The sequence below is a fragment of the Phlebotomus papatasi genome, chromosome 1, assembly GCF_024763615.1.
Source record: "Phlebotomus papatasi isolate M1 chromosome 1, Ppap_2.1, whole genome shotgun sequence".
NCBI classification, from domain to species: Eukaryota; Metazoa; Arthropoda; class Insecta; order Diptera; family Psychodidae; genus Phlebotomus; species Phlebotomus papatasi.
The window spans coordinates 42,092,953-42,107,150 of NC_077222.1; the positions used below are offsets into that span (position 1 = coordinate 42,092,953).

The window sequence follows — 14,198 nt, forward strand, 5'->3', positions numbered from 1 at the left end:
GTGAGCAAAAAAACTGTACGAAAAACTGTAGTAAAAAAAATCCTACAGTTTTTTTTGCTTACCGTTTATCGCATTTTTGTTTTATTTATTCAATTTTCTTATACTTTTTTCACCTAGTGCCATCGAGTATGAGATAAGGCAATACGGTAATTGAGAATTTGCGTAAGAATTGCAATGAAAATGCGTAAATCAACGAAATACAATAAGGCCACGGCGAGCATTTTACTGTCAATGTGATTCTGCCGTAAGATAGGTGTTTCATTTTGATATCACCCTTGCTCATTAAAGTTTTAATGAGAACCAAATTAATTGTCGTTAATAAACGTCTAAAAGTGTGATTTATGCCTCTGAATGACTTACTATTTGGAGTTTGATCTATTTATTATTGATAAAAGGGTAAAATTGGCCCACAAAAATTGGTTTCAATTGACCGAATACTCTGATTATTTTTTTTATCTAAAAAGCTATATCTACTTAATGTTATGATTCTTCTTTATCTTTAAAATTACAACTCTGATGGGAGACCAACTTCCTCTTTTACAGACTGCTTGCGGAAAATGTTGAACTGTTTGGTATGCAAGAGAAGCAAAGTACGCCAATATGGCAAGATTACGTAGCATTCATTGATAGTATCGTTTATGAGAATCTCTTGCTGGCCGTTGGAGTTAGCATGAGTTATTTGTCTGATCACATGGATCCTGCAAATAATTTTGCCCCACTATTTGAATCACGTTTAGAACTCCTTGATCCTGATTTGATATTTGTGCCATCCTTGGATCCAAATGATCCCAATGGCTTCAATCATTTGTTGGCTGGTTTGATAGCTGACATTGTGAAGATGTCCTCATTGATGTCTAGAATTAAGCCAGACAGCACAGATTCTTACGAGAGAATAATCACTGAACATCCGGATATTATTGAAATGAAAGAAGAAATTTTGGATGGTGTTGAGAAGGTAGTGCAAGAAGCAGCAGAATTTTGTCGTGGATTTGAGAGATATTCCTATCTTTGGTTGGATGATAGAGTTCAGTGTATGGAGTTATTTTTGGAATATGGAAGGATTTTGGATATTGATGAGATTGAATTGATTGTGATGAAAGATCCAACTGCTCCTCAACCATCTCAGCCCACTATTGAGGCTTTTCGCGAGCAGATTGATAATTATGAATCTCTCTCGCAGGAAATTGAGGATATTGAACCTTTTCAGGTGTTTAACTCTTGGTTCCAAGTAGATGTTCGTCCTTTCAGGCAAGCTCTAATTAATACTGTCCGGAAATGGGGAAATATGTTCAAAGAGCATTTGGTTAATCGGGTTACAACCAATTTGACGGATTTGGGTAACTTTATCCGAAAGGCTGACGAAGGATTGTTGCAACCAGTCAAGGAAGGAGATTACGAAGGACTAGTCAATATTATGGCATATTTGTTGCATGTTAAAGAGAGAGGAGCAACGACTGATGAAATGTTTGAACCAATGCAAGAAACCATTGAATTACTAAAGTACTACGATATGGACATTCCGGAAGAAGTCAATGTCCTTCTTCAGGAATTGCCTGAACAGTGGGCAAATACGAAGAAAATCGCAATTACGGTTAAACAGCAAGTCGCGCCTCTTCAGGCAGCAGAAGTTGTTGGGATTCGCAATAGAATTCAGAACTTTGATCAGCATGTCACGTTCTTTAGGGATGTTTTCCGGAATTATGAATTCTTCCGATATGAATGCGAAGAGCCTTATAGGTTGGCTGATCGAATTAACGGGGATATCCTTCGTCTTGAGAATGAGATGAAAGATATCCAAGGTTCCGGGAGTCTATTTGAAGTCAATGTTCCTGAATTTAAACCTCTGCGACAATGTAGAAGAGAGTTACGAATGTTAAAGGTAGTGTTAGTTGGAGAATTGTAAAAAAAATTACTTATCTTTATCTGTAATTTGTTTTTGTGTCAGCAACTCTGGGATTACGTGTTTATTGTACGAACGAGCATCGAAGATTGGAAGACGACTCCATGGAGGAAAGTAGATGTTGAAAATATGGATATTGAATGCAAGAAATTTGCCAAAGATATCCGTCTACTGGACAAGGAAATGCGTTCCTGGGATACTTATGTGACTCTCGAGGCTACAGTGAAGAATATGCTGACGTCACTCAGGGCAGTTGGTGAACTGCAAAATCCAGCAATTCGGGAACGTCACTGGAATCAACTGATGGCATCAACAAAGGTTTTTCATTTTTCTTTTTCATTTTTTTTTTACTATTTTCACTTTGAGACGGTGTATTATACATTCAATGGGATAGTTATTCAATTTTATTGCTTTGTAAATATGCCAACACAATTAGCGAACAAGAAGATAAAAAAAATGTTATTGTGGTCAGAGTGAAGACTCTGAAAAGAAAATGTTCGCTAATATTTGTACAGTCACTTTTAATGTTTTTGATCATATTTCCAGCATTTGGCGAGTCTTCCCAAAGAAATTACCGTAAGTAATGCTCTAATGTAAATGTAAATACAATGACTTACACTTTTCACTGAAAATATATTCATAAAATTAATTAGTCAAAAACCTCATAAGAATTAAGTTGCTTTAGGGGCTAATCGAAAGATTTTCAATGTACAATGTAGTCAATATACAATGTGCAACTAAATCGTTGGAAATTTACATTGAAAAAAGTTTTGTTAAGCCGGCAAATGAATCTTTTTAAAATCTGGTGAAAAGAATATTGTTTAACAAATTAAACAAACTTTTTCCCACATTTTAAATGGAAAAACATCATTTTGACAAACTTTTAACATAATGCCCATAATCCAGTTGGTCGCCGATTTGACAAAAATTTTTCACATTTCTGTATCAGAAAGAAGAATAATCCTTTTCAAAAACTTTTCTTGTTATTTTGAGAAAACTGTTTTCTCAGTATTTTTAACTCTTTGGTACTTTTTGGATGGATAATCTGGATACTCTATAAAAACAATTCTTTTTACTTGCGCGTTTCTTTCATTTTTGGATGTTTTAAGAGATTACTCAGTCGGATATTCGTTCATATATGAAAATACCGTTGAATCATTGAAATAAATTCATCAAACCATTTCTTCACCATTCTTGAACTTCTCAACAAATCTGAATTGATTTCATTTGGTTATGAACTGGAAATTATTTTTTAATAATGTTTTAATTTATTTCGATCACCAAAAAAGCTGTATCGCTCACTGTCAGCAACATTTTGGTACCAATTTAGAAACTTTATTTATCTAAAAAAAACAAACGTAAGAGTTTCTTAAGACCAAAGAAACTCTTTTTCTTGGTTTTTCTCAAAATTGATCCAAATTTTATCAAATAATTTTTGGATATGTTTTGGAAGTATAACTCAAGCGAATATTTCGTCCCAGAGGCTGACAAAATCCCGAAAGCCAAAATCCCGAATGTTCCAAATCCTGAAAGAGATGAAATTATACGAAGGACAATGTGTAGAATAATTTCCCAAGTCAGAGAAAATTTCCATTTACCTTCAACAAGCGCGGGTGCAATCGTTCGAGTGGCTATGACACTTTTAACTCTTTCCGGACCACAACATATCCAGCGAACGATTTTCAGTTAAACTGACTTTATTGTAAGTCTTGGTCAAATATGATACTTTTGTAGAGAAAGAATTTTTTCCTCCTCTGGAAAATTGGAAAACTCATGGGTACTCTCGTCCCCAAAAGAACGAAAAGGAGACAAACTTCAATTTTCCAAAAGCCAATAATATCAATTTTGTGAATTATTTTGCGTGTCAAAAGACTCTTTTACAATGTTGATCACTAAAACAAGAAGAATTATTGACCAGTATCTTGTGGGATGTCCAGGAAGTACTAAAAAGGACACCCAGCTCCTACTTGCCAACAGATCCCTCAAAATATTTCACACAATAACACTTTAACACACATTTCTCTCAACACGATGTCATTGCAGACATATTACGCTTTCTCAAGAGCCAAAAAAACACTTCCTGGACAATCAGAATTCAGCAAAATCTGGAAGAATAGAAAAAACTTCCCTGAAAGCAATCTCCCTCGCTGCCAAATGTCAAAATTATCGGCCATATTGGCAAAAATGTCGCTCCCACTTGGAATTTTGTTACAAGGTTGGTGTCAAAAAGCAAATGGCGGGCATTGGCAGGATAACCTTACATTTGACCTTTAGATTTTTGGGGACGAGAGTACCCATAAAGTTTGAACAAGTTTTTTTTTAATTTAAGAAAAAAATTGTTTTTCGAATTTATGTAATTTGTAATTGTTAGTTATCATACTTAATGGCCCCGAGAGGTTTTTCCTTATTCTGGTCTGGAAATATCAAAAAAGTAACAATATCTCCTAGGAAGCAGAAAATCGAAAATTCACGATTTTTGACCAAAAATATCTAAGCTCAGGAGTTAATTAGGATCCTGCAAAAAATATCCTAGATTTGGACATCCTTATAGTTTGTAATTATCCAGAAGAATCGGATTTTTATCGATTCTAGATAGTCTAAAAAAAATTGTTGTTTCCATGGGTACCCAGAGTCTCAAAGGAGACGAAAGAGTTAAGAATTCGGGATTTTGTCTTTCGCAATTTTGGTGTATTCAGGATTTTGGTTTTCAGGATTTTGACGTTTGGGATATTGGCTTTCGGGATTTTGACCGAGACCCATTTCGTCCATGCATATGACCCCCATGTCCTGAAAATTCGCCATTTTGAATTTTTTAAGGTCAAAAAATTCGACCATACTGGAGGGCTCATTTTTCAGTAGATTTCCTTAGATATGGGTATCTTGGAAAGGTCTTGAAATCGTAATTCAATTAATTTTCTCGAATACTCCTTTTTATTTGCACGTAAGCATGTTACTAAAAGAGAGTTCTACATCTTGATCTGGGCATTCCGCAAAGCTGGATCGCTTTGTTACCTTTTGTTTCTAAAACAACACAATTTCTGAGAAATGTTCGACACATTATTCGTCTGTTCATCCGACGGTATCCAGAGCTAGAGGCTATACGGTTAGAAATACTGAGTAAGAAACTTTAATGAGCCCCCCCTAAGATTCACATCTCTCTTTCATCCCTAAGATAGTGTATTTTGGAATAATTTGAAAATGTGTCGTGTGATTTTTTCTCATTTCCAAATAATTTTAGGTTTTGGAAATCGTCTAGACGTACATTTCGTTTATATTTGAAATCAGTTTAAAACAGTGCTTTATGGCTTTATCACACTTGCACATTAAAATTTTAATGTGATTCACATTAATTGTCGCTTTTTGTCGTCCAAATATGTTACAGTAGAGTCTCGCTATAAGCCATCGCTCTATAGTCCACAATTTATTGACCGTTGATTTCAAAACACTGATTTTAAGTTAGGTTATGTTTTTTAGTATGCGACATGCATAATTATTTTAATATTTTTGGCAAACTTTATTAAGTAGTTGTGATAATTGTGATCCACAATGAAGAGAGCAAGGACAAGTACCACAATCGCAAAGAAAGTGGAAGCCGAAGAGCAATTTCAATACTAAAAATCGTTGATAATTTTAAAAAATTACATCTATAGTGCGACCCAAGTGTCAAATTTGAAACCAAATATGGACTATAGCGAGACTCTACTGTATTTGTGTCTTTGAGTCACTTAATATTTGGGGTTTTTCTATTTATTGACAAAGAAGTGGACTTGACCTGCAAAAATAAGTTTAAATTTAGCTAAAGCATAAATATTTTTCACATTAAAAAATTAAAAAGAAATCGCATTATTTTTCGCATTAACCCTTTAAGGACGAAAAGGCCAAAAGTCAGAAAAAAATATTTTTTCTAACTTTTTATAGTAAAATACAACTTGGGAAGGCCGTAGGAAAAATTTCATTTTTGGGTCACCGGTGACCCAGTCGTCCTTAAAGGGTTAATGCTATAAATCAATTTATATCAAATTTTGCGAGTCAAGTCTATCTTTTTATCAACAAATAGATCAAATTTTGAATATAAAATGATTCAAAAACACAAATTACACATTTGGACTCACACCAGCGGCAATTAATGTGAATCATATTAAAATTTTAATGTGCAAGTGTGATAACACAGTTACAAAAGTGCCTCCATATCATAAATGTCTAGGACAATTTTATGTACAGAGATGACTCTTTGGCTAGTTTTCTTAAATGAATTAAATTGCATAACGGTTTTTTTCAGACTTAAAAAGGCTCTCTAAAGAGCGCATTTATCACCGATTCGGAAAAATTTAGTGTCTTTGGTAAGGTTCTGAATCCCTCTACAAATCTGAATTAGTTGCACAGCGTTTGATCTGAATACAGGTTTTTTTCTACTCCAAAATTACTTTCAGTATGTTTTTGAAAAAATGGTTTGGAACGTAAAAAGAGTTCGCCTTGGAAATAAGTGTGATTATAGAAGAATCTAAATTGAAAACCTATGCTAAATAGTTCAACTTGTAAAATCGGAATGAAACTTTTCCTTATGAATTGGTCCGCTAAACGACTTTATTGAATTAGACAAATCATGCAGAACTTTGCGGTATGTCGTCTTAGTTACGAGCTCGAGTATTTTACAAAACTAGCAAACCTACTATCCCTTCCTTATTTGCAATTAAATTGTAGTACATATTACTTTTGCATTATTTTAAATGCGATTTTGAGGTAACTTGAACCGGTAGAAATAATTTCTAAATATGTAAATATTAAGAGAACAACTATGTGAAAAATACTTGGCAAATAACTCAAATCAAAGGTTTTTAATGAACATCGTTTAACAAGGTCATTAATTAACAAAATCAACTCTTATTACAGGAAATCTTATTCCGAAATAAGAACGTTCTGTGAAGTTTTACGTATTTCTTTCAAATTTTACGATTAGCCCCTACCTTTAAATATTGTATAAACAAATTCTAATGTTTATTCTCTGTGATTTTCACTGAATTTTTTGGATACATGTGTGAATGATGATATATTTGTTCATGAGTTCGTGGAATTTTTCACAAATATTTCCTTCTTTTTTTTCTGAGGTTCACTAGCAAGTTGTGTATGGATGTTTTTCCGACCGATAAATGTTTAGTTTTTCTCTATGTCGTGTTTAAATTTTTCTGCACAAAAAATAGTTGAAAATCACTCATAGGAAATTTAAAAGTCTAAAATTTTGTATTTTTTAGGGCACTTTTTAGAATTATTTTTTTTATTAAAAAAAAACTTTACAGGTTCAATTTATTATGGATCATGATACAACACTGTCGGATTTGTTGGCTTTGAATCTGCATCAATGTGAAGATGAAGTCAAGACAATTGTTGATAAGGCTGTGAAAGAGATGTCTATGGAGAAAATCCTTAGAGATCTCAATACAACATGGTCTGCTATGGAGTTTGATCATGAAACTCATGGAAGAACTGGATGTAATCTCTTGAAAGCTTCTGAGGAGTTGATTGAGACTCTGGAAGACAATCAAGTTGTTCTGCAGAATCTCATTACTTCTAAGTTTATAGCTCATTTCCTGGAGGAAGTGTCTGCATGGCAGAAGAAATTAATGATTGCCGATCAAGTGATTACGGTGTGGTTTGAAGTTCAGCGTACATGGACACATTTGGAGAGTATCTTCATGAGTTCTGAGGACATAAGAAAGCAATTGCCTGTGGATTCTGATCGTTTTGATCGAATTGATGCAGAATTTAAGATTCTGATGAAAGAAATGTCAGTGACATCCAATGTGATTGCTTCGACAAATCGAGATGGGCTTTGTCAGAGATTGGAAGCCCTACAGCAAGAACTTACGCTCTGTGAGAAGGCTCTAGCTGAATATCTTGAAACTAAGCGACTTGCCTTTCCAAGATTCTACTTTGTCTCCTCAGCAGATCTCCTGGATATTCTCAGTAATGGAACTGAGCCGGATTTGGTGGTGAAACATCTTACCAAGTTATTTGATTCAATTGCCAAGTTGAATTTTATCAATGATCCCAATGGAGGATCATATAGAATTGCCCTTGGAATGGTGGCCAAAGACAGTGAGTATGTTGAGTTCAATGATCAAGCTGATTGTTCAGGAGCTGTGGAAGTTTGGCTCAATCGTATTCAGGATTGCATGAGAAAATCCCTTTGCCACTACATTGCTGAAGCTGTTGTGGCTTATGAGGAGAAACAGAGGGAACACTGGCTCTTTGATTACCCGGCTCAAGTGTCACTCTGTGGAACTCAGATCTGGTGGACCACTGAAGTCAATATTGCCTTTAGTCGTTTAGAAGAAGGATACGATAATGCAATTAAGGATTATCACAAGAAACAAGTGTCTCAATTGAGTGTATTGATTTCTTTGTTGCTTGGAGAACTCAGCAAAGGAGATAGGCAGAAAATTATGACGATTTGCACAATTGATGTCCATTCCCGGGATGTGGTTAGCAAATTGATTCAGTCAAAAGTTGAGAGTGCTTCTGCTTTTCAATGGCAATCACAGCTGAGACACAGGTAAGATTATCAATTTTATATACTTTACAAAAATATCCTAATGCCCTACACTGAGAGAAATCCGAAAAAGTTAAAATAATATTCCGGAAATGTTAATATTTCCCTGCAGTATTGATCCGAAATCGGTGTAAATATTACCCTTTTCAGGTGTATTACGGGTTAAAATTACCCTTTTTCATGTTAATTTTACCCTTAAAAAGGTGTAAAAATAACATAAAAAATGTTGATATATTTTTACACCTAAAAAGTGTTAAAGTTATGAGGAAAAAAAGTTAATCGCACCCTCTTTTTTTCTCAATGTAGACACACTTACGACTTAAACCGAGAGGCGACTTAACGTAATTATAATCAAAATAGTGATCAAATTACATTTCCATCAGTTTCTGGCTAATCCGTCTCTCGGATTAAGCCGAGAAACGGCTTAATTAGTGGGAAATTCAAGGGAATTTAGTCAAATCATTATTTTGATGATAATTACGTTAAGTCGTCGTTCGGCTTAAGTCGTAAGTGTGTCTAGGTCAGAAGCTAAAAGATTATAATATTTTTTTTCTGTATTTCCCTTAAATTTTTCCTATTTCTAAATATCAGGGAATTAAATTGAAATAGATTGATTCATGTAATTTCCAGAAAATATTATGCTCCCTTATTAGGCTCAAACATTATCATTTACAAATTATGGATTTCGTTAAATATTACACATTGGTAAATAACAAGTTAATAGAACGGCCACTAGAGGCGCTTGTAACTAAACTCGAATTTTCTCTTCTAAAGTATTTTTCTGATTTTTTCCCAAATTATTCTAACAAAATTCTCATTATTACACTAATTCAATAATGACTCGTTTCTGGAATATAAGGTCTTCAATAAATTACTCTAAATTGGAATCCTAAAAAGTATACTTAAAATTGTTTTAAAAAGTATAGTTTTATTATAATTCAACTTAAAAAATTTCTGTCTCATTAAAAAACTTCTAAATAATTGAAAGATGATGCACCAAAAATTAAGTCGACCTGCAGAAATCAATTGAATTACAAAATTTCCATTGCACTACCACAATACCACTACCACTTCTACTTTCTAAGTGAAATTCCTTGATTTTCATGTGCTGAACAGACCTATGGTTTATTAAACCGAGAGATGGATTAACGTAATTATGATCAAAATAATGATTAGACTACATTCCCATCAATATCTCACTAAGCCGTCATTCAGCTTAAGAAATAAGTCTGTCTTGGCTCCAAGCAGGACATTACCGATTCAATAACTTATGAATGTCAATTTTTCCCATCGGATTCTGTCTCTGAATAAACTATACGGCATATCAACAGTTTTTCAATGGGAAGCCAAGTTACATAAAAATCCATTAAATGTTTTATTATTTCGGTCTTTAGTCTTTGTAGGTCTTTTAGATTTTAGATACTAATTCCAAGGGCGCATCCAGAAATTTAATTTGGCAAATTTAAGTATCATCCTCTAAAGAAATAGTTTTCGAACGCAAAGAATAAAACTTTACTCGAAAATCGCCAAATAAAAACAATCAATTTCAATCTAATATTTATGAATTTGTTCTTATGGTGTCTAAAAACTAGAAGCAATTTTCGTCAAAAATTGCTTTTTTTTAATTCTGACGTTTCTGCCTACAGGATGGGGGAAATTTTCTTTAAAAAGACATTTTTAAAAAGAAATTTCTCTTGTAGAAGCCTCTATTGAAGAATCAATAAAATCTAATCAATTTTTATGATTTTGTGGAATTTAGGCAAAGGTACAAAAATGTTCTCATAGGTCTGAATATAGATTTTTTTTGGTAGAAATTGCGTTTTCAATTTGAGAATAATATCCCCTAAAGAAGTATTCTCAAACCAAAAAGACTTTACTTGAAAAATCAGCATGAATCCTATTTTAATCCGATATTTTGAATATTTTAAGCGGAGAGATAGATAGATAATAAGCTTTTTCCCATCATTTTTCAAAGATTTAACATTATTATTTTTGTTTTAAAGGAAAAAGGAACAAAAGTAACATCAATTTTCCATTGAAACTTCCTTAGGAAGATTTTTACAAACTTTCTGTTTGAAATCGACCCTAAATTCATTCCCAAATCGATTTTTATTATCTTAAATTATTTGCGAAAACGGAACTATTTCCATAAAAAATTTCTTAACATTTCAAATGGGCTTTTCTTATACTGAAATGTCAGTAAAGAAAAATGTTCTTTTATAGTGTTTAAAAATTTAATCAAGACTGAGTTTAGTCTTGATGAATCTGACGGATTTCTTAAGCTGAGAGTTTATTAAAGAGACCAAGAAGACTTTCTTGAAATTGATCACAAATTGAATGGAAAATTCTCTTTACGAATTTAAAAAAAAATTCTGCAAGGTTCTTTTAAAAATTCGCAAAAAGTCTGTGCTGTCCCCATTTTAATTATTTTAGGCAGATGTGAATAGATTGAAAAGACTCCCTAAAAGTTCTTTTGAGACAACATTGTAGTTTTTTTTAAATAAAATTGATCAAAATTATTCCAAAAGTCCCGAAATCCTCCTAAAATCTAATTAGAAAATTTGAAAAATCAATTTTTTTGCAATGCTTTAAAGTCACTTAAAATTTGATTTTCAATCCAAACTGAATGATCCAGGACTTTTTTTTGGAAAGCTTCATACTATTTAACAAAAGACCTTTGAAAAGTCAGTAAAGACGATTATATTGGGTAAAAATATGCCCTAAGCTAAATCTTAGTGTTCTTGAATTGTTTTCAGTTTTATGTGTTTTATTTAATTTTTTTGAATATATTGCTTCGGTCGGGGCAATGGCCCTTACCTGGCCCTCTTTCGCTATGCCCTTACATTCACTACCATTTGACAACAATGAGCAACAATAGAAACAACTCGAGAGATCTTATTTGATGCGTAATTTTGAGTTGCCGACAAGTAGTTTTAAACGTTTTCATTTTATAATCAACAAACTGTTCCACACTATCCGTGAACTGATGGTCCAAGAAACTTCTGAAGATTCATTTTTCTAGAATACAGAGTATGCACATTTGACAGTAATCTTCCTTCAAAGAAAAATTTAAATTCGTAAAATTGTTCGTAAATGTTTGTGATTTCCACTTGGTTTATTACGAAATACTCTAAAATTGTATATCGTCGGTTGAGTCTACCTCTGTCGTATCTGCATTTCTTTTGTATCAGCATTTGACACAAGAAGGGACGTCTGTATTGTAGCTTGCACCAAATTCAGATACAAAACAAATGCAGCTACGACAGAGGTAGACGCAACCGACGATATCTCACTAAAAAAAGTTTGTAAAAGTTTGAATATTTATCACAAAAATTATTCGTAACATGATAAATTGATAACCATTTTTCTTTCTTTTACAAGCATTTATTTCAGAGGAGTGCAAGAACCGTTTGAAACCGAATAAACGTCAAAATAAGTTTGCTCAGGTAGCGTTTTAACCATTGACGAACAAGCTTTATTTGACGTTTGTTCGGTTTGCAACGATTGTTGCGCACCTCTGATTTATTTGTACATTTTTGTTTGTTTTACAAAACTTTACGAACAAATGACTATTTAGTGAACATTTTTCTATGTGTTTACGAACAATTACAAACAAATGTTTGTAAAAAAAATGCTTGTAAAGCGATCATGTTACGAACAATATTTGTGAAAAAAGTACAAACTTTTACGAACTTATTAGTGGGTTATACGATTTACGAGCATTTTGTAAGTCCCAGTGAAAATTCACAAACAATTATGAACAATTTTACGAAATATTTTTTAGAAAAAGAATGTCATTTGGCAACTTGAGATGTAAAATATCCCCGAACTTCAAATATTCAACTATTTTTGTGGCATTTTTCGCGAATCTAGAATCTTCATCATAATAAAGTTCACTAGGTAAATTTTATAGGCGGTTAAATTATTTTTTTTAAAAAGTATTATTCCACCAAATTTAAAATTTTTCGATTTGTAATAATTCTATTTTTACGCACAATTCTGCGAAATTGTTATGAATATTGAAATCTATATTTTGTACGTTATCTTTTTTCAATCCATTCTATGTTTTAGATTTTATACTATTAAGAAATTTGGGTCCCGGTCAAAATCCCGAATGAGCCAGAATCCCGAAAGCCAAAATCCCGGATTCTTAAAAGTGTCATAGCAATTTCCACAATTGCACCCGCAAAATTTTTATACATTTATCCCCCATAATTTCATCCCTTTCAGGATTTTGAACATTCGGAATTTTAGCTTTCGAAATTTTGACCCTTTCGGGATTTTGGCTCTTTCGGGATTTTGGCGTTCGGTATTTTGGCTTCCGGGATTTCGGCTTACGGAATTTTGGCTGCCTCCGAGAAATTTAACAACTAAATCTTCCATTAGGCCTCTGGCACACCTTTTAGATCGGTATAATTTCATGAAATTATAATTCGCGTCCCTTTTTTTCTCAAAATATTGACATAACCCACTCTTTCGATCTCAAAATTGGACTGAACTAAGTTTAATTTGTTATAACGTTGAAGAAGAGTCCGAAAGAGTGGAATAGATATCGTCGGTTGCCTCAGCAACTGTGCTAACTGCATTTTGACAACTTTTCAGGAGACCATTTTTTTACTTTAATCACATTTTAATAAAAATCAAACCCCGAATGAGTTATTTTATATTACAAATATCGAAAGAACAACAAGTAATCTGTCTATTAATGCAAAGAAATTGGAAAAAAGTAGATTTTGCACACTAAAAATTAAGCATTTCCTAAAAGAATACACAACATGCAATTGTGCTAACTAACATCGTTGTTCAAAAGTCTATCTGCAATGTATGGAATTTTTGCAGATAGCACAATTGTTTATCACAGTCAAAACCTAACAAGGAAAGAATTTTCTTTTTTTTTATTCTATTGACTCCGTGTAGAGCAACATTTTTTTGTCATTTAAAATTTACTCCAAAATTTATCTTCCGAGTGTGTTTTCTTTTTATCAACACTATTTTGCTCTCATGGATCTCTGCAAAGTCTACAAATGGTTCCTCCTAAAAGTGTTACGTTAATCTGAAAGTGAAATATTTAGGAAATAAACGATCTCTAATATATAAAGAAGAAAGAGGAGACTTCCACAAAGCTTAAGGATCACATGAGAATAAGCATGGAAAAAGGAAATTGGCACCAGATATGTGATAGGAATTTATAAAATTGTTCTGGCCATATTGAAAAAAAAATATGGCAATTAAAAGTTCTACTAAATGATTATATTAAAAGAATACTTGATTATGAGATATCAATTTTATTTCTGACTTTTCATTTTGTTTAGATTTTTATCCATTTTCAATTTCTGCACAAAGTCTCATCATCTTTTTTCTTTTGAAAATTCATAAACACAGAAAAATGGAAATTTCTTAAACAGAAACACCCAGGAATTTAATTTCAAATCCCATAGAATGAATGCCTATGCCCTAATCGTAAATCCTTGATCATTTAGTTTTAGTTGCAATTTGCAAATCTGTACACATTTTTCATTTTCCAGCTAATGCTGAACATAAGTTCCCGGTCTCTCAGTCAGAGCTAGGGATTCTAGCCCATTTCATTCGCTCAGAGCTTCTAAACTTAAACGTCTAGCGGATTCACGTCCAATTTAAGTTCCCAGGATATATTCTTAAATTTAGAGTCAAAATTTTTCTGTGTGTATGAAAATTTTATTTTCCTTCTCCGTTAGCTGTTACTTATGCTGTACTTATCCTGTACTTTATGCG

General features: G+C 32.9%; 1 protein-coding gene across 1 annotated transcript in view; it reads left to right on the forward strand.

The window, feature by feature from the left end:
* The window catches only part of LOC129799775 (dynein beta chain, ciliary), a 55,659-nt gene that overhangs the window by 13,224 nt on the left and 28,237 nt on the right, over positions 1-14,198 (forward strand). The window contains exons 9-12 of the mRNA XM_055843984.1: positions 544-1,879; positions 1,946-2,218; positions 2,447-2,476; positions 7,195-8,450. Coding sequence (XP_055699959.1) covers positions 544-1,879; positions 1,946-2,218; positions 2,447-2,476; positions 7,195-8,450 — 2,895 coding nt within the window. The remainder of the gene's footprint in view (positions 1-543; positions 1,880-1,945; positions 2,219-2,446; positions 2,477-7,194; positions 8,451-14,198) is intronic.